This window comes from Acinonyx jubatus, chromosome C2 (assembly GCF_027475565.1).
Source record: "Acinonyx jubatus isolate Ajub_Pintada_27869175 chromosome C2, VMU_Ajub_asm_v1.0, whole genome shotgun sequence".
Lineage (NCBI taxonomy): Eukaryota > Metazoa > Chordata > Mammalia > Carnivora > Felidae > Acinonyx > Acinonyx jubatus.
The window spans coordinates 125,690,685-125,708,789 of NC_069384.1; the positions used below are offsets into that span (position 1 = coordinate 125,690,685).

An 18,105-nucleotide genomic window follows, 5' to 3' on the forward strand; every position below is an offset into this window, starting at 1 on the left:
ATGCAATGTGCAAACTGAAATCAGGGCTGATGGTGTATTATCGGTGATTGTTTATATTTATCTGCCAGTGACTTCCTCAGAGCCTCATATTTATTCATTCAGTTCTTCCTTTGGGTCACATCAGTGAGAATGATTCTTATATATAGTGCTTCTTGGGAGGCACAGGATCCGGGATGTATTCCTTCCCTCTCATATGAGGTGGAAGAAGGACAGTCATTAAGGATTTTCCTGTAACTTGGGGACAGACCCACTGGGGTCTGAGAACACACACGCTGACACCATTCTATGTAAACCCAGACATGCTTCTGCTCATTTTAATTAGACAGATAAAATTAGCAAGGAGATTAAGATAAAAGGAGAAATTAAAAATATTTAAATGTTAGGTGGAATTTACAAAAGTGAATTGAACAATGAGGTACAAGAAGGAATGCGGAGAAACACAGACACATTTGAAACATTCCTCGGATGCCACACGGCTTAAGCCAGTCCACAAATAAGGTAAGAAGAATTCTCCCTTGCCATCTCTTGAATTACAGATTCTAGGGATGTGGAAGAACATTCTCCAGAAACACTTTCCTTCTCCTTCTCTTCAGATGTTACCAAGAATAATCAGTCAGTATCATTCTAGAATGGCCCACACTGCATCCAATTCAAACCACTCACCTGTTTCCTGTCTGAATTTGCAAGCTCCTGAGAGTTTTTTCCCCTTTAATTTTATTTTTCTCCCTGCTCTCTCTCCCCATTGGGCCAATAGGCCAACTGGGCCAACCAGAACACCAAACCAACAACACGCTCCAGCCCCTTTGGATTTTCCAGGGGCAAAGATCTCCCGGTTCTTCTTTCTTGTTTGCATCTGTTACGAACAAGCACAGTCATTTTTATAACACAGACATACATATGTGTGCTCCTGCACACGGAAACAGGTTTTTCTTTTTTTTTTTTTTTTTCCAATTTGTGGTTTCTTTTTCCTTTTTGCAGAAAATGCAAACAAAAGAAAAACAAGGTTTTCAATTGAAGGTACATCTCTTCTTCAATATGAAGACATTAATTGAATTGGTTGGATCCCCCATGCAGTGGTCAGCAAAGTCCTTTGGCAACTGACAGAACGACATCTGGAGACTCAGGAGCTGGGGTTTGTTTGAAGAAACTTCCCTACACGAGTCATGAGCAAAGGGAAATGGATGTGGGAGAAGGGAGAGGGCTCGTGGGGAGGAGTACAAAAGGAGAAAAGAAAAGAATGTCATTGGTGAGGAAGAAAATGGAAAACTGCCTCTGTTTCTTCCCTCTACCTCCTTCCCTTTCTTCCTGTGGATCGGTGACTCCAGCCCCGAGTGGGAGCGGAGTTTACTCTTGGTTGCCCCGATGCATACTGTTTTGTGTTCACTTCTGTCGAACATCACCCTTTCATATTTTTATTATTATGTTTTGGTTTCCCACGGCATCTTATACATGCTTCTGTCACTAAGAAATGAAGATTGCCTATTAAGAACAGGTCCAGTCTCTTCTTCACTGATGTAATGCATTTCTTAGCTGAGAAGCCACTCTTTCCAGAACATTCCACAGTGGTCAACCTCTGGTTCCCTCTTGAGCATGGTCCTTTTCCTTCCTCTCCTCCCCCCAGAAAATGAGAGTTCTCATGCCATTGCCGTTGGTGACTGACTCATCTGGACCCTCATAGAATGAATGCTGTTCAGGATCTTCTTCTGATGACCTGCCAAGGTGACCCCTATTCTCAGGAGGTCTCTAGGAGGGAAAAAGTCACAAAAAAGGGCACGTTAGTGTTACGGCAGCTTTTCAAGGATCATAACTCATCACAGAAGGCAAGCTCTTGAATTAGGTGGGTAGGCAAATAAAAGTGTTTAAAATCCAACACTCAGATTACCCAAGTTTTTGGCAAATGCCTACATAGGTATTTTCTTGCTCAATCTCATTTGCTTCATGCAGTGGTCCTCGTCTCCAATGGCCCCCTCCCAACTTAGACAATCCTGGAAGTGTCGTGCCCTGTTCCTCACGTATGGGTGTTGGCTGGAGCAGCCCCTTCATTGTTTCCATGACCCTAGGCAGACTGGAACTTTCGCGCGCGCGTGTGTGTGTGTGTTTTAACACTCCACGCACACACGATATGGGGCTTCTGTTATGCTGCGGAGCTTTCTGCCTAAATTAGTGATCACCCACTGAGATTGAAAAGATGTGGGGTTTGCTTAGTTTTCTGATGTTTTTCCCCTGAGTTTCCATTTTCTGCCTCCGTTTGAATTTTAATGTCATGAATTTTTAAGAAGGGTGATCTCAAAATAACTTTCAAATATCTGCCCAACCAGGAATCTAAGTAATATGTTTAGGATAGGGGTTTGGATTGTACTCATCTTTAAGCTGTGAGTCTTAATTTTGGGGAGACCCATGCATCTTTCCCTAGTTAATAATAATAATAATGTTATAGCATTGCTCAAGTATTTCTCATGTGCCATATACTATCTCCTGTATAGCTAAGGAAGCAGTTCATGAAAATTGACAAACCACTCAAGGTCAGTAATAATAATTTAAAAGCAATTGTTTCTTGTGTGCATTCTGTAGGCAGGCAATAGGCCAAGTGTTTTGTATACATTATTCCATTAACTTTTCACCACAAACCAATGAGATGGGTACTCTTATTTTTTGCTCATTTATGAACAAGACAAGTAGGGCTCAGAGAAGTTAAGTAACATGCTCAAGATCACACAGCAGGTAACTAACTGGTGGTGCAACTGGGGTTCAAATTCAAGACTACTTGGTTTTCAGCCACCCTGTAGGGCTGCTCTCAGAACTGTTCTAAGGTCCTGACTATATTCCCCCAAAGGCCCCTGCCCCTGGCATAGCAGATCACTTTGTGCACCAGAGCCACAAGGTTGCACCAGGCTCCTGTGCTCTCAACACCCCCTTACAGCTGGCGGTCAACCCCCTCAGAGCTGCAGCTGGCTCAGATTGTCAAATTGTCCATGTCTTTTCAGCAAACACTTCTGAGAGGCACGCTTGAATTCTAAATTCACAAATTGTCCTGCAATCTATTTTATTTAGTAGCTCATGTTCTTTTTCCATCTTTTATCTCTCAAGAAACAAACTAAATTGCTCCAATAGCGTGTGGGCATTTTTTACTTTGAACTAAATCCCTTAATTTTTCCTTTTCCAGACTGAGGAAATTGCTTCATTGGATTCCTCCAGTTGTGGGGGGTTAGGGGGTGATGGCTCCATACTCAGCCATATCACAGTGAGGAAGCAGGTGCAGCCCCACCAGCATGAGCACCCATTGCCGCCCCTGAACCCGGGCTCTCTGGTCATCTAGGGCATCCATGCCAGCTCTGCAAGATGGGGAAGCTGCTTTTCCACTGGTAAGTGCTGCTTTTGTTGGTGATGGTGGTGCCTGACAATAATTCATAGTGGCAGGGACTGCCTTTATATGGCATCAACGGAAAATGAACTCACATTTAAAAAATGAATTCTGTTGTTTAGTGGATGCTAGGCTAGATGCACATTCAAGCCATCTCCCTAGGAAAAGCGGAGCTTCCATCATTTCTGGCAAGAATCAACCTCAAAGAGGTAGAGTGGGGGTGCCTAGGTGGCTTGGTTGAGCAGTTGAGCGTCCACTCTTGGTTTCAGCTCAGGTCATGATCTCACGGTTTTCATGAGTTTGAGCCTGTGTCAGGCTCTGCACTGACAGCACGGAGCCTGCTTGGGATTCTCCCTCTCTCTCTGCCCCTCCCCAGCTCATTTGTGTACTCTCTCTCAAAATAAATACATTAAAAAAAAAAAAAAGAGGTAGAGTGGGACTCCAGGAAGACTGCAAAGCAGGAGTCTGGGACAGAAGCTGTTCCTCTGAGGTTCAACTGCTGGGGCTGGATGGGACCCTGCCTCTCCCTTGGGACTCAGCAACTGGCCCACCTCGAGAGGGAATCCTGGCACCTAGCACTGTGCCTGACATGTATCAGGCGATCAGTAAGTGTTTGTCAATTGTCTGGAGGACCGACCAGTCCTCTACCGTGGGAAATGTGTATCACAAGCCACCAACCCCCATGTTGTCTATAAACGTTGTGGCCCAGGCAGCTGGTGAAGTCTCCTCTGTGGGGATGTGTCTATTCAAAATTTGACCCTTGCCAACTTGTTCCCAGCCTTGGCTGCATGTTAGAATCATCTGGGGAGTTTTAAACACCCTGATGCCCAGATCTCAGTTCATACCACTCAAACCAGAAGATCTAGGCATGGAAATCAGCCATCAATATGTTTAAGAAAAAAATTTTTAATGTTTATTTTTGAGAGAGAGACACACACAGAATCTGAAGCAGGTTCCAGGCTCCCAGCTGTCAGCACAGAGCCTGATGCGGGGCTCAAACCCACAAACTGTGGGATCATGACCGCAGCCAAAGTTGGACACTTAACTGACTGAGCCACCCAGGTGCCCCAGGCAACAATATTTTTTTAAAGATTCCCAGGTGAGTCCAGTGTGCCACCATGTATGGGCATCGCTGTATCCCTGGGGTGGACTGGTAGAAGGAGACGGAATTAGCCATCAGGAAAGCAGCCCTCAGGCCCTGCTTTGCCACTCGTGAGCACTGAGTGTTCAGGCACTAATTCACCTACTTTCTGAATCTGCTGAATGGAATGAGTACAAGTAGATGAGTATCTCCCAAACTACAGTTCCACGAAACCCTGCCCCTCAAAAATATGGTTCCACAGTATTTAATAATTTTAAATGGGTTTCTTTATTTCAGGATTTCTCATGGCCTTTAGAATGCTAATATGTGTAGTGAATCTCCAAAAGGGTGATAAAGTACGCAGTATATCCCAAATTTATTTGACCATGGGACCTTTTTTCCAAGGAGAACCTATTAACATTTCCCAGAACTGGTGCTGCTCAGAACATTCTTGGGGAAATGACGGACTAATGGATCTTTAAGACCCTTTCTGGCTCTCATCTTATTTGAATAATTTTAGTTTTTGCATTCCTCCATACTCCTGTGGGAATTGCAGACTGGTAAATAATTTGTGGGAGATGGAAATGTATGCTTATTCACACGCGCTATCTAAATACGAATATGAGCTCCCCACACGTCTGAGATTGTTGCTGAATCAGTGTAGTGCCTCTTCCTGCTATGTTGTTGAAAGTGCTGGCTGGCTGTGTTCTTTCCATCTGGATGCTCTTTTTGATGGGTTAAGTTTGAAAACAAACGGAGGAGACAGTCTTGATGATTAGGCAAATGACATATGGCTATGACTTTGAAGAACTCTCATTTGGGGCCAGACTGGACCTCAGCCTCCCCACACCACCCCTCCATCTTTCCAGGGCGCTTCGCCACCAGATCTGATTCTATACAGAAGTGGAGCTCTGGGGGTGAGGCAGAAATCAAGACTTGTACCATGAGCAATAGCAGGGAAGGAGCCTTGATCCCCACCCACGGGGTACAGAGAGGAGATTCTTATCACTTACTCTGATGTCATCTGGGTGACCAGCTGGAGGGAGGTGAAGCCGGCGGTGAGGAAGCTGTCCCTGTACTGGACCATTTTGATGGCACTGAGCCAGTCATCCACGGTGGTAAAGGCCGTGAAGTCTGGAATGGAACGGTCTAGCAGGGGCTGGGAAGGCCTGAGAGAAAGAGAGAGAGAGAAGCAGGTAACCCCACAGCTGCAAAGGTGCATGGATAGAGCCACACTCTGGGCAGACAGCAGACTTCATGTAGGATGCGAATTCTTTCCTGACAGGATGAAGATTACAGGGGAGCCCTGTGCTGACCCTTCTTGCCTTACAGAATCCTGAGTGGGCATAACTTCTGGAGGCGAGATGGCTGGTACCCCTGCCTACGGGCCCTGTCTCGCATCAGTCAGCTCAGACAGCTAGACTGACACAGCATGAAGTCTGGAGGGAAGAGAAGGCCCATAACTCCTTTGTAAACTGGAACCTAGGAGCTTTACCATCCAAAGTTTCACCATTAAAAATATATAAAGTTCACTACAACCTTCCCAAATCTATTGGTACCATTTTTTTTTTCCTGGTTCTATCCTCAGCTAATTGGAACAGAGCAGCTCTCCGCTGATCTTCTCTGGGACATTCTCAAAGCAGACACTTCACTATCCAATCCACAAAGCAGGGTGCCACCTTAATATATCCCTCAACGCCCAACACCCATGCCCAGTCCTTCACCAAGAATTAAAGATTTGACCTCCAAAATATCTCATACTCATCCACCTCTTTCTGCATCATTACCCTGACTGAAGACCCTATCTTCTCTGCCATTATTCCTGCAATATTCTCCTGTCGGTCTTCATGCATGTTCCTTCCCCTCAACATAAGGTCCACACTGTGGCCTGGTGCTCTTTGAAAACTGCAGGTGCGATCATGTCCATAACCTTCACCCTGACCCTGATTTGTGTCAAATCCTTCAATGGGTGCTCGCTACTCTGAAAATCAAGCCCAGAATTCTTAGCAGGGCCCACATGTTCTGAGCGTCTGGCCCTCACTCACCTTGCCAGCCTCAGCCCTGACCCAGTCCCCTCACAGACTGGACTCAGAACACACTGGCCCTGTCCTTCCTACCCTCGAGCCTCTGTTCATGCTGTTCCTTGGTCTGGAACACTTGTCCCTTGATTCCCATCTTCCTTTCATTCAATTCATGCATTTCCTCCCTTCAGTGCTCAACTGGAATAACACTTATCAGAGATGCCTCCCTGACACACAGGTATCGCATGTATCCATTTACCTCTCCAACACCACGCACCTCCCTGCCACAGTGGCTATCAAGGTCTCAATTTTGCATTTCTTTGGGTGATCATCTGGTCTTGCCCCTCCTAAATGATTCAAAGTTCCATGAGGACACGAATCATGTCTATCTTATTCATTCTATACTGCAAGGGGCACAGTGCTTAGCACATACATGCCCAATAAACTTTGGTTGAAATATTAATAAATCAGTTAACACTGCAATGTAGAGGAATAATATACAGCTGACAGCTATTGACAGGAGATGAAAATTGTTCTGTGCATTTGCTCATAACAAATCCGATGGCTTTTTATTTCTGTGTCCCATAGCAATCAGGGCCCTTAGCGGCTAATAGGTTGGCCAAGGTTCCAAGTCTGCAGTTCTACCTTGTGTGGTTAACAAAAAGTGTGCCTTCTGGAAACAGGATCTCCCAGAAGTGGGGCCTCATACCACTCCTATCAGACACATTCAATTATTACAGAGCCCAGTGCCCAGCCCATCTGAAGCCAGCAGACAGTGGAGACCCAGACAGGTATCTTGATATCTGTCTATAGCCCATGCTGTAGGCAGGGAATATTTTAGAAAGATGGAAAGGAAAAAGGAAACAGGAAGTCTTGGAATCTCTTCCATTAGTGGATAAGGTTAGCCACCTCACCCTTGCTCTCAATAGATCAAAAGGCTAGCAGCCTTGCTATTGGGCCTGCCCCTAGTTATGAGACCACCCACACCTACGAACCACCCTATTCCACGAGACTCACACGGCGGTGATGGTTGCCACAGTCTTGAGACTTGCCGGGTTCCGGATCATCTTGTCCAGGGTGTTGACAATCTCCGCAAAGCGGGGCCGGCTGTTACGGTCCTTCTGCCAACAGTCCAGCATGAGCTGGTGTAGAGCAGCTGGACAGTCCATGGGTGGGGGCAGCCGGTAGTCCTGCTCAATGGCATTGATGACCTGTAGTGACACACATGGGAACGGGTATGATTGGGTGATGAGACACCCGCCAGTCATTCACAAAGTAGCTCCCAAGGATGGAGCCTCCCTCATTCTGTGCTCATATACCTCTCTCCATAATGGATTTGATGTGTACTTGGCTTTCCCCCCTAGACTGTCCCTAGTACCTGCAGTGAGGCCTGGCACACACTAGATCTCTGTAAATGCTTACTAAAGAATGAGCTGGTGAATAGCTTGAGCTTCTCCTCTCTTTAAGAGGACATCAGGCCCAATTTTGCAGCTGGCAGTGATGATGAGATGGCACACAGGAAACCTAGTGGACATTTGTTCTTTAAAAAGGACCCCCATCAGGAAGCCTGGGTGGCTCAGCTGGTTGAGATTCCGACTTCAGCTCAGGTCATGATCTCGCAGTTTGTGAGTTCAAGCCCCTGTCGGGCTCTGTGCTGATGGCTGGGAGCCTGGAGCCTGCTAGGGATTCTGTGTCTCCCTTTCTCTCTGCCCCTCCCCCGCTCGTGCTCGGTCCCTCAAAAATAAATAAACGTTAAAAAAAATTAAAAAAAATAAAGGACCCCCACCAAAGCCTGTGGTGGCCTCATCCTTACACTGCTAAGAGAAGAGAAAGGAGGGAAGGAATCAGCCTTTAACAGAGAGCCTACTCCATGCTAGGGCCACTCTCGATGCTTCCTGTGCATTGTTTGCCTTGACCTTCATGATGCAGCAACATGAACTGGCTTGAAGAGAATTTGACTACACAAATCAGTTAAGTGCAATGACAACGGTCAAAATAACAAGGTGAACTAAAGTGAATATAGCCAATGAGGTTTTGGTAATTTTTGCAGGCTCCAGGGGATAATTTTGTCAAGATCTTAGAATCTTTACATAGTTTGGTCTGCTTTTCATATGGTTGCAAGAGCTTATTTCACACTTTATATCTTAATTTCCAATTCATTTAAATAGATTATGACCGCTCTGTGCTTTCTGTAATAGCAAAAATAACTGTCAATGACCCAGTGCTAAACATGGGAATTTATTACGGTGCCCTCCTACCGTGATGGAAGGCCTGGTGTACAATGAGCACCTTTAAGTGATGTAAAAATGTATCTGTTGAAATGGAAATATACTCACACTGTAATCTTAGGGAAAAGAGCAGACTGCATAACTGCAGGTATAGTATAATCTTGCTTTTGTAAAAACAAAAATCAAAACAAAACAAAAAACAGTAATTATACACATGCATAAAAAAGACCTCGGAAAAATAGATGGCATGGCATTAAATGGCGGTTGCCTCTGGGCAGGTAGACACATGAGTGCTTTTCATGCTCGTTTGTGTTCTTACTTTCTATAATAATTATACATTGATTTTATATTAAAATAAACAGTTCAAGCACCTTCAACAACAAAGGAAATAATTTGGAGTTCAGAGATTTTCAGGTGTTTTTACCTCTACTTAAAAAAATGTCAGATTCATTTCAACGGATTCTTCTTCTTCTTTTTTTTTTTTTTTTAAACTTTGTAGATCGGTCAGAAAGTATTTTCAATCAGTTTGTATTTTTACAAATTCTATGCCCAGGATATAGGACATGGAGTGGGGCATGAGATATGACCTGAAGTCATTAGAGATAATCAAGGTGTATTATTCCTTCTATTCTAGGTGGTGGAAAAACAAACAAGGATACAAACCACACTGGTATCAGTTCTATACACAAACTGGTGACTGGGAACGTGCACTTGTGAATAGTATGTTGCTTCACCGATAAATTTTTACCCCCGCCAAACTCCTGTCAATCAAATTACCTGCTTTCCTCTAAGGAGGGCATTACAGTCCATTTTCCCCATGAGGAAATAGAGGCACACACAGTGGAGTAACTTGCCTGAGGACCCACAGCTAGGAAATGGCAGGACTGAGAATAAATCATAGAGGTGTCTGATTTTTAAGTTTAGAACACCTTGAAGCCCACTTTCCCGAGGCCTCTGTGGGGCTGCCATCGTAATCTTGACCTGAAGAGTAGTCCTGGGAGCTGTTTGATGTCTTCATGGCAGGAAACAGGGGTATGGAGCTAAACCAAGTAATCCACGAGGAGGAGTGGCCAGGCATCATTCGCATCAGCCTGGCTCATAAACTGGCACCCTTTCCAGCTCCTTCTAGGCAGCCAGACCTGGGGGCCCTGTCACAGAGCCCCCACTCACTGTGGAGATAAGTGGGATTATCCACTGAATGGCCCCCGAGCTCATTTTGGGTTCCTTAAGGACAAGCTAGGCAGGGCCAGCAGGAAGGGCTAGTGTCCATATTCAACTTCTCATGGGGATCGGGGACCCCAAAGTCTTCCAGTGCAGGGCAGCTCATGTTGCCCTAAACTGTTGGCATCTCTGCTCAAATTATGTGGTACCAGAGCCCCAAGTAGTTAATTCTTCCCACTGACAAGTTTTCCTCTCGTCTTCCTGTAACAGGAAGGAGTACTGGAGTCAGGGGGCACATCTCCATGGTGTGACCAGCTGGCCCAACCACTCCTGGCAGAGCACCAAGAGACTGGGGGGCCCATACATGGACTGAGTCTTCCGTCTGTGAGGTCGGGGCTAAATGCAACTTAGCTACGCTTCCCCTGTCTCCTCCGCATGCCACCTCACTGGAAATTTTGAAGACTATCCTGCCATTTGTTTTGTATTTCCTGTGCCTGTCTGGTACGGTTTCTTTTTAAGAGGATATCAGAACCACTGATCCCTCCTCCCTGTGGGTCGGCCAGGAGTGCAGACCCCCACATGGTGCTGGTGATGGTGTGGCATTGTAGCTAGGGGCGAAGACACTGGAGGCCTGGGTTCAAATCCTAGTTTCACTTATTAGCTCCAGAACCTTGGGAGAGTCACTTAACTTCTGGAAGTTGCACAGATAGGGTTATTAAAAAGATTACACGGCACAGTGAGGTGATGTTGAGCACCATACACATGAAGGAATGGTAGAGGGAATATCTTCGTCAGATGGAGGCTGTCATTCCTGCCACATCTACTACGGTACTTGTCCCTGCAAAGGAGGTTACTGTTCTGCTGCTGGTCAGTGCAGATCTAGGGCCACAGTGTTTTGAGAAGCACGAAGCACATAGTGGGGGGTTGATTAATGGCCAGATTCCTATTTCTCACCTTTCAGGATATAGGATAGCCATGCTCATGTTTACAAAATGGGACTTCGTGCCATTTGCTATCTCTTCTACATAATTTTGTTGTCATTACTCAAGCTGATATTCTGGGAGCATTGATGCCTCTTGCACATTGGGGGAGAAAAAAAAACCTTTACCTTCCACCCCAAAGAAAAAATTACCTAAGTCATTAATTGATGTGTGGGTAGCATCTATCTACCCAAGCCTTTCGTTGAAGTGCTATGCCTTTGGAGGGGTTTACTCTCTTTAAGAATCTGGGTGTTTTCCAAATTTCCTGAGTACAGAACTTGTAATCAAATTAAAACATCATTATTTCAAAAAAAATAACTGTGGTCCTCTAATGGGGTTTTGGGATCATTCTCTGTCACACCTGCCTTGCTAGCAGGTGTGGGAAACTGGAAGGAGACATGGAGAAGCCCCTTCCATCCGACCACCTGATGGCTGTAAACACCAGTGACCACGTTTGAATTGTGTGGAAAGATTTGGCCCAAGGTGGGGGGTGTAAGGTATTCTTCTGAGCAGACTTGAAAACTGGGGTCAGACCTGGGCCCCCTTCCTTGGTCTGTAACAGGATGAGATAAACGGATGTTGAAAACACTGGCGATTAGAATGAGATCAGATGGCATTTCCAGAGAGAAGCAAGAGTGAGGGTGTGGTGGTGAAGAGAACCAGCCCGAGAGAGGCCACTGTCACCCAAGCAGAGCAGGCTGCCACCTCACTTGGAGTGGTCTGCAGCAACTCTTCGGGCCTCTGAGGGCCAGCGTAAGCCGATGCTCTGGGCCCTCAAGAGCCGGGGCAGGGAGGGGAGAGGGGCTGCCTTTGTTTCCCCTGTACCCGGAGAAGGCACGTGCTGGGGGCTGGGGTTGGATGGGTTGGGTGGGGACGGGGCAGGCGCTCTGACTCATGTGCCTCGGGGAAGTGACTAGAGCTTCCTGGGGGATGAGAGGGCCCCTCGCCTCGCTCAGACCGCATTTCCTATTAGTGAGCTGGGCGGTACCTGCTCCACCTTCCGCAGGGGAGAGTGAAGTGGAGAAGCTCGGAGCAGTGGAGGAACCAGGGCAGAGGGGGTTAAGTTGAGCTCTGATGTTTCAGTAAAACCACAGCTCCTCTCCACAGACACTGCCACTCTCATTATCTCTGTCAATCAGATCCAAGCAGCAGAACTTCCAAGTTCTCTCTCTGGCTGACAAACTCTCTGTACATGTTCAAAGACCTTCCTGGGCTCCGGAAGCCCAATTACCAGCACTCCGACTTGCCTCTGCAATTCCCTTTCTTAAGGCCTTTCAACTGTCATCTGTAGAACCCTTTACTGCCACCACCTCTGCGGTTTCTGATGAGTGTGGCTCTAGCCCAGCCACTTGCGGCCCCTCGTGGCTCCCTCTCAGGCCGGGCTGGTTCCGAGTGGGCCAAAGGCACCCCCCACCCTGCTTTCCACCCAGAGCACAAATGCACTTGGGACAATGCTTAGGGGCCTCATGTTGGAGAAATACAACAAAATTGGAATAAACTGCTAATTTGCAGATGTTCCTCTTCCCTTTGAGACCCAGCTCAAGCATCAAATATCTGGGAAGGCTTTTTTACCTCCCCGCCTCGCCTAAATGTTCCCACAGCCCCATGTAGTAGGTGCCGCTGGACTGGGAACAGCCGAGAACGGAACCGGCAAGCACAATGCTTAGCAGCAATGAGTGTTTGCTGAATGAATGATCTGGGAATTCTGGAAGTCTAATATCAGAAATTCCATTTGTTTTCAGCAGAGGTGAATTCATTTGCTGAGAAGATCTTGAATGTCAAATCTTGCCTGTCAGTTTCATAATCCATTCTATGTGTGCTGAATTGTTCTTAATAGGATTAGAGTCTCAGAAAAGGGCCTCCCTGTTTCCTGGATCACATTTATGACTGCTCCAGCTGACGGTATGGATGCAGCCGGGTGCGGCTGATTTCATGAGCGCAGCCTTGGCATCAATTCTGACACTTACTGCTCTGACATGCTACGGGGCAGAGGCGAGGCAGGGATAATCATAGATGAGAGGGGGCCTACACGCCACACGTGGCCCTGGGACCTGGTTAACAATGCAGCTGTTTCACCTGCCCTGGGCTGATGCCACTGCACCCATGGGATCAGGGCGCACATTCACAGCAGGAACCCAGCTCCCAGATCACCACCTTTCTCAGTCGCCTGAGCACCTGCCATGGCTCTAAACCTCGGGCTGGAGAGAGGGCTCACTGAGGCCAGATTTCTCCAGTTAACAGGGCCCCAGAGCCACCAAGCATGGAGGTGCTTATGGTGCAGCTGATTGCCCAGTGGAGCAGATCTGGACTGGGGAGAGCCCTGCCTCATCCTGCTGCTAGGTTGGGAAAGATAATAACTGCCCCCTGGGGAGATGGGAAGAGTAAGAACAGAGGAATGCAGGTTTTGCAACCCTCTCAGCTCCAGGGGGAGGGTATGTATTGAAAATACAAAAGCGGAATGGGCGGGGGGGGGGGGGGGGGGGGGTTGGCGAGGACAGCCCAGGATCAAAGGCAGTGTGGAAATTCAGATAGGACTTTCGATTGGGTCCTTAACAAAGCAAATCATCCTCAAAAGGCTTCCTCACCGCTTAATAGTTATGAAGCAAAGGGTCTCATCTGGAACACCTCTGCTTAAAGCATCTTAGACGCTTAAAGCCTGGAGGGGTGCTCATCATCTCCCCAGAGACAGGGTCCCACTCCTGCTGGCCATCTGAATCTGACCAACTTTGGGAAGCTTGCTCAGCTCCCCCTTCAGTGACAGGTGACAGGCCCCCAGAAGAGTAGACTCTCAGGAAAGAAGGGCCCTTTCCAGTTCCTCTCTTTAAAGTTGAGAGGTGTGAGCTACATAGAAACTGCCACTTGGGGCGCCTGGGTGGCTCAGTCAGCTAAGTGTCCGACTTCAGCTCAGGTCACGATCTCGCAGTTCGTGGGTTCAAGCCCCACATCGGGCTCTGTACTGACAGCTCAGAGCCTGGAGCCTGTATCAGATTCTGTGTCTCCCTCTCTCTGACCCTCCCCTGTTCATGCTCTGTCTCTCTCTGTCTCAAAAATAAATAAACATTAAAAAAAAAAAAGAAACTGCCACTGGTTCAACAAAGCACATCTGTCAGAGGCCCCGCCCACAAACTAGCTCTGCTCCGCCTCTGTCGGAAGGACAACACAGGGGCTGCAGGCTTTGAAGCAGGGCAGAATCTCCTACTTCATTTGGGCCTGCTGTGTTTCATGGCCCACAGCCATTAGGAACCAGCCCTGGAGCTCCCGGGTTGGCCCAGGTACCTTTACAGGCTCTGGGGGTATCGGGATTGTCATATCTTCACGCTGGACTCTTTGATTAGTTCAAACACTGGTGCCAAGGGGGTGCCTGTATCTCCTGCCTGGACATCTCAAGTTCAGGTTGTGAGGCCCTGAGCTGAAACCAGAGAGGAGGGGCTGGCATGCCACTGGCTGTGGGAACCCTTCGATGGGGGTTTGTGGCGACCGGGTACCGCTGACACTCACATCTTGGTTGGACATATCCCAGTAGGGTCTCTCTCCAAATGACATGACTTCCCACATGACGATCCCGTAGCTCCAGACATCGCTGGCAGAAGTGAACTTGCGGTAGGCAATGGCCTCTGGAGCTGTCCATCTCACGGGGATCTTCCCTCCCTGGAAGAAGGAGAAGCCAGTCAGCCCAACTGTCAGGTTTCTAGTCGAAAGCAGGAGAAAATGAACTCAGCATGCACGTGCTTTCCATTCTCCTGCCCTCATGTCCGGTGAGTTAGGACATCCAGGATAGCCCGAGCCCCATGGGCAAGCCTCCATTACGCACCTGCAGACAGGGGCTCAAGGAGGATTTGTGTGACCTGTGCTGGTCTCACACCATAAGTGGACACACCACCGTGAGGCCATGGCTGTACTGAAGCTTCGTTAGTCCCCAACTCCCTGCACACTGATCTTAATGTCACTGTTGGGAGGTGGGTGGTAGAGGGGGTGTAAATGCTATACATGCACCCCAATACCCAATTCCCTACTACAGGAGATTGGCTAAAGGAGACAGGAGATGTCAGGTGCGGCTGTCTTTGTTCCACAGCATTTGTAGCCTTCATAACATTGGGTCAACAGAAGCAAAACAAACACAAAAGTGGGGGCCTCCTACTACAAGATCACTTTCCTTGTGTTTCACCTCTTGCAGGGGGTTGAGGGTGGGGGGAACAGTTTCCTCACCCTGCAGCTTGCAGACAGCCCTGGGGCTGCACTGGGTTTAATGGGCCGGCGCTGAGGTCTCTGCAGGTGCCAGCTATTCCCCCCCTGCCTTTCAGTGGAGGTTGACATTCCGAGGCTGGAGGTAGACACTTCTCACTTTTAGGTCTGCTTCTCCTCCTTGCCCTCCAACCCCACACTGGATGCTTCCAACCTGCTCTCTGCTTGGCCCTCAGCTTGTCTGCCAGACGTTGGCCTGTTTTAAGGGATGACTATCCATACATTCATTCATTTGCCCTGTCAACATTAGGCAGTGAGCACTGCTTTGTGCCAGGCACTTTTTGAGGAGCTGGTGTCCCAGGGATGAGCCAGCCATGGTTCCCGCCCTCAAGCTGCACAGGGAGTGGGGAGGCAGATAAGACAACAGACACTTAAAATGGGGATACGGCTTCCCTAACCGTAGGGGATACAGATTCCTTGACACAGGTAGTGGGCGGGGAAGGAGCCCAGCAGCAGTCAGAAGGCCAGTGTCCTGTGGGGTTAAGGGCACCTAGAGCCTTTGTTTGGGTTTGGATACAAGTACTGCCCCTTCCAACCTGTGTGACCTGGGGCCAGTTACATAACCTCTCTGTACCACTCTTTCTCCTTGGCGCAGTGGGGGAAATGATCACACCTATACAGTCAGAACATGGGTTACTGCCCACACAGTGCTTGGGACAGGGCCTGGCATGCCACACATTTGGGATCTGTGGCTTCACCATCTGCTCAGTCCCAGAGGATGAGTAGAAGTTGATCAGGCAAAGAGACGGGAGGAGGAAAGTCCAGGCAGAGAGGAGCATGCACGGGTGCCGGGGGGGGGGGGGGGAAGAGCGAGGATGCAAGGGGGACCCCAGCATGGCTGCAGCTTGGCAGTCCCAAGGGTGAGTGCGGGAAAGGGGCAGAGGGCAGGGCACCAATGCCACTCCATGCCCCAGGGTGAAGTGGGGGACACACGTCAACGCAGCCCTCCACAGCTCATCAACCTCTAGAACAAATACGATCCTCATTTTCATTTCTTCCTGCCAACTAGCCGGCTTTCCCTCCCTGGCCTTTCTCTCTGTCTGGGCTCTGCCGGCACAATACTGGAGGCTCCCTCCCTCCCCTCTGCATCTGCCTCAAGCCTCTGCTGAAGGAGGCTATTTTTACACTGACCGCTCTCATGATCTGTTCCAATCACCAGAGACGCATGTTGGACTTTGGCAAAAATACCTTTAAAATGTGTAAGTGGTTAATCTGAGTGCGAGTGACAGAAAAAGGAGCAAGCAGCAAAGCGTATTTATATCTGGTTTCCTGACCAGGGCCTGAGAGGAATAACGGCTGCCCGGCCAGGACCTCCCCAGATGCACATCCAGCTTCCTGCAAAGAAGACAGTCCTGATTTCCCCCGAGGACCACAGGCTTTTGTGGTGGGAGATGTCCTCAGCTCAAATGCCAGCAACATGACAAATGCCTGGAGGGCAGGCCTGGGCCTCTGCAGCAACAGGGTGCTTTGTTCTTACCATCTCCCAGAACATGCATGAGCTCACTGGTTTTATCTGTAAGGCACCCATGGCTGGGAAGACAGGTGGAACATTCAGCCAGTGAACCGGGAGTTAGCAAACACCTGGAGGCCAGTGTCCACCATTGGGGTGGATGCTATGCCTGGAGAAGGCCTGGCAGCCCCGCGGAGGGGTTTCTGCTCCCTCAGAAGCAGAAACTGGGTGAAGTGAGGCAGGAGAGAGCAGGAGTTTAATTCAGGTGACTGTGTGTGTGTGTGTGTGTGCGCGCGCATAAGAGAGAGAGAGAATGGGGCTCCGTAAGAACTTATCAATATGTGTGAGAGGAGAGTGGGAGACAGAAAGCTTGGCTGTGTAGGTCTGTGAGTAAGAGAATTAGGGCTTATCTTCTGTGTGTATGTTTGTGTCAGGGAGAGGGGGAGGGGACTCGAAAGTGCGGTTCTTCTGAATTTCAAAGAGGCGGATTGGGAGTCTGAAGGTGTCCTCTCTGCCAAGTCTGGAGCAGACCTTAGGGGCTGCCGGTGACAGCTGTTGAGTTGCTCCCTCCTGCATGTAAAGTGGTGGAGCCCGGCCTGCTGGCAAAGCGCCTCAGCCCTCCTGCCACCTTGTGCTGTTGGGCCTCACTGAACACAGAGTTTGGCCTGTCATGGCCACCTCCCCCCCCCCCCCCCAATCCCAGCGGGAGCAGAGCCTTCCAGAAGAGCCTTCCAGGACCGACAGGTGACAGCTTGTCACACCAGCTCTCCCACTTAGCCAAGAGAGCAGGAGATGCCGACCTCTGAGGCGAACCAAAGGAGGGAAAGTCAGGGGGGCATAGGGATGGGTGCTTTCATTCCTGGGAATTTTAAACTCTTCCTCCCAGCTTTTCAGACATCACTTCATGAGCGTTGCCTTCTGATGCTCAGAGGTAATTATGGTGATGATTATTTAACTCGTCTTCGGTTATGTGAGAGGAAAGCTATTAACGTAGAGCATAGTGACCAGCCCCATGGAGGAAGACCGGAAGAAAAGGCAGTGGAATGGTGTTACAGAAGGCAGAGTTTTTGCCAGTGAGGACGGTCCTCCTGCTGGAAGAGAAGTCTGGACCAGAAGGCCCAAGGCCATTGCATTCATATAATTGCAAAGTGCTCTCAGAGTCACTGGCCCTCTCCAATGCAGGCATGAGGAAGGACCACAGAGAAGGAGTGATTTGCTCTGTTGGATGGGAAGGCACATGAGGGAATAATTCTCAGGGGGAGGAGCAGATGAGGCTCACTGGAAAAGAATGTGCATCCACATGGGCAAAAAGAGGCCGACCTTGGGCTATTTAAGAGAGCACTGTCCCTCCACAGGGTTTCTCCAAGGTGCCTGATGACTGCTACCTCCAGGGACAGAGAGGCAGTCTGCATTCTGCAAGGACCAGGTTTCCCCAGAGCTGCCACAGGAGGTCACTGTTTGGGTGTGGGGGAGGGAGAAGGGAAGAGGAGGGAGGAGGCTCTCACCACCATCAGGGCCCTAGGCTCCCCACAGGACTTACACGCTGTGTAAAGCTTTGCATTGAATGGTTGGGCTGCCAAG

At 48.7% G+C, this 18,105-nt stretch overlaps 1 protein-coding gene across 3 annotated transcripts in view; it reads right to left on the minus strand.

Annotated features, from left to right (window-relative positions):
* Positions 1 to 281: 281 nt before the first annotated feature.
* Positions 282 to 18,105, minus strand: part of EPHB1 (EPH receptor B1) — a 476,611-nt gene continuing 458,787 nt past the window's right edge. For all 3 annotated transcript variants that reach the window (XM_053221422.1, XM_027061797.2, XM_027061798.2), the window contains exons 13-16: positions 14,331 to 14,480; positions 7,481 to 7,674; positions 5,456 to 5,611; positions 282 to 1,743 (exon numbers count right to left, since the gene is read on the minus strand). In XM_053221422.1, the coding sequence (XP_053077397.1) occupies positions 1,635 to 1,743; positions 5,456 to 5,611; positions 7,481 to 7,674; positions 14,331 to 14,480 (609 nt within the window). In that variant the 3' untranslated portion in view covers positions 282 to 1,634. The remainder of the gene's footprint in view (positions 1,744 to 5,455; positions 5,612 to 7,480; positions 7,675 to 14,330; positions 14,481 to 18,105) is intronic.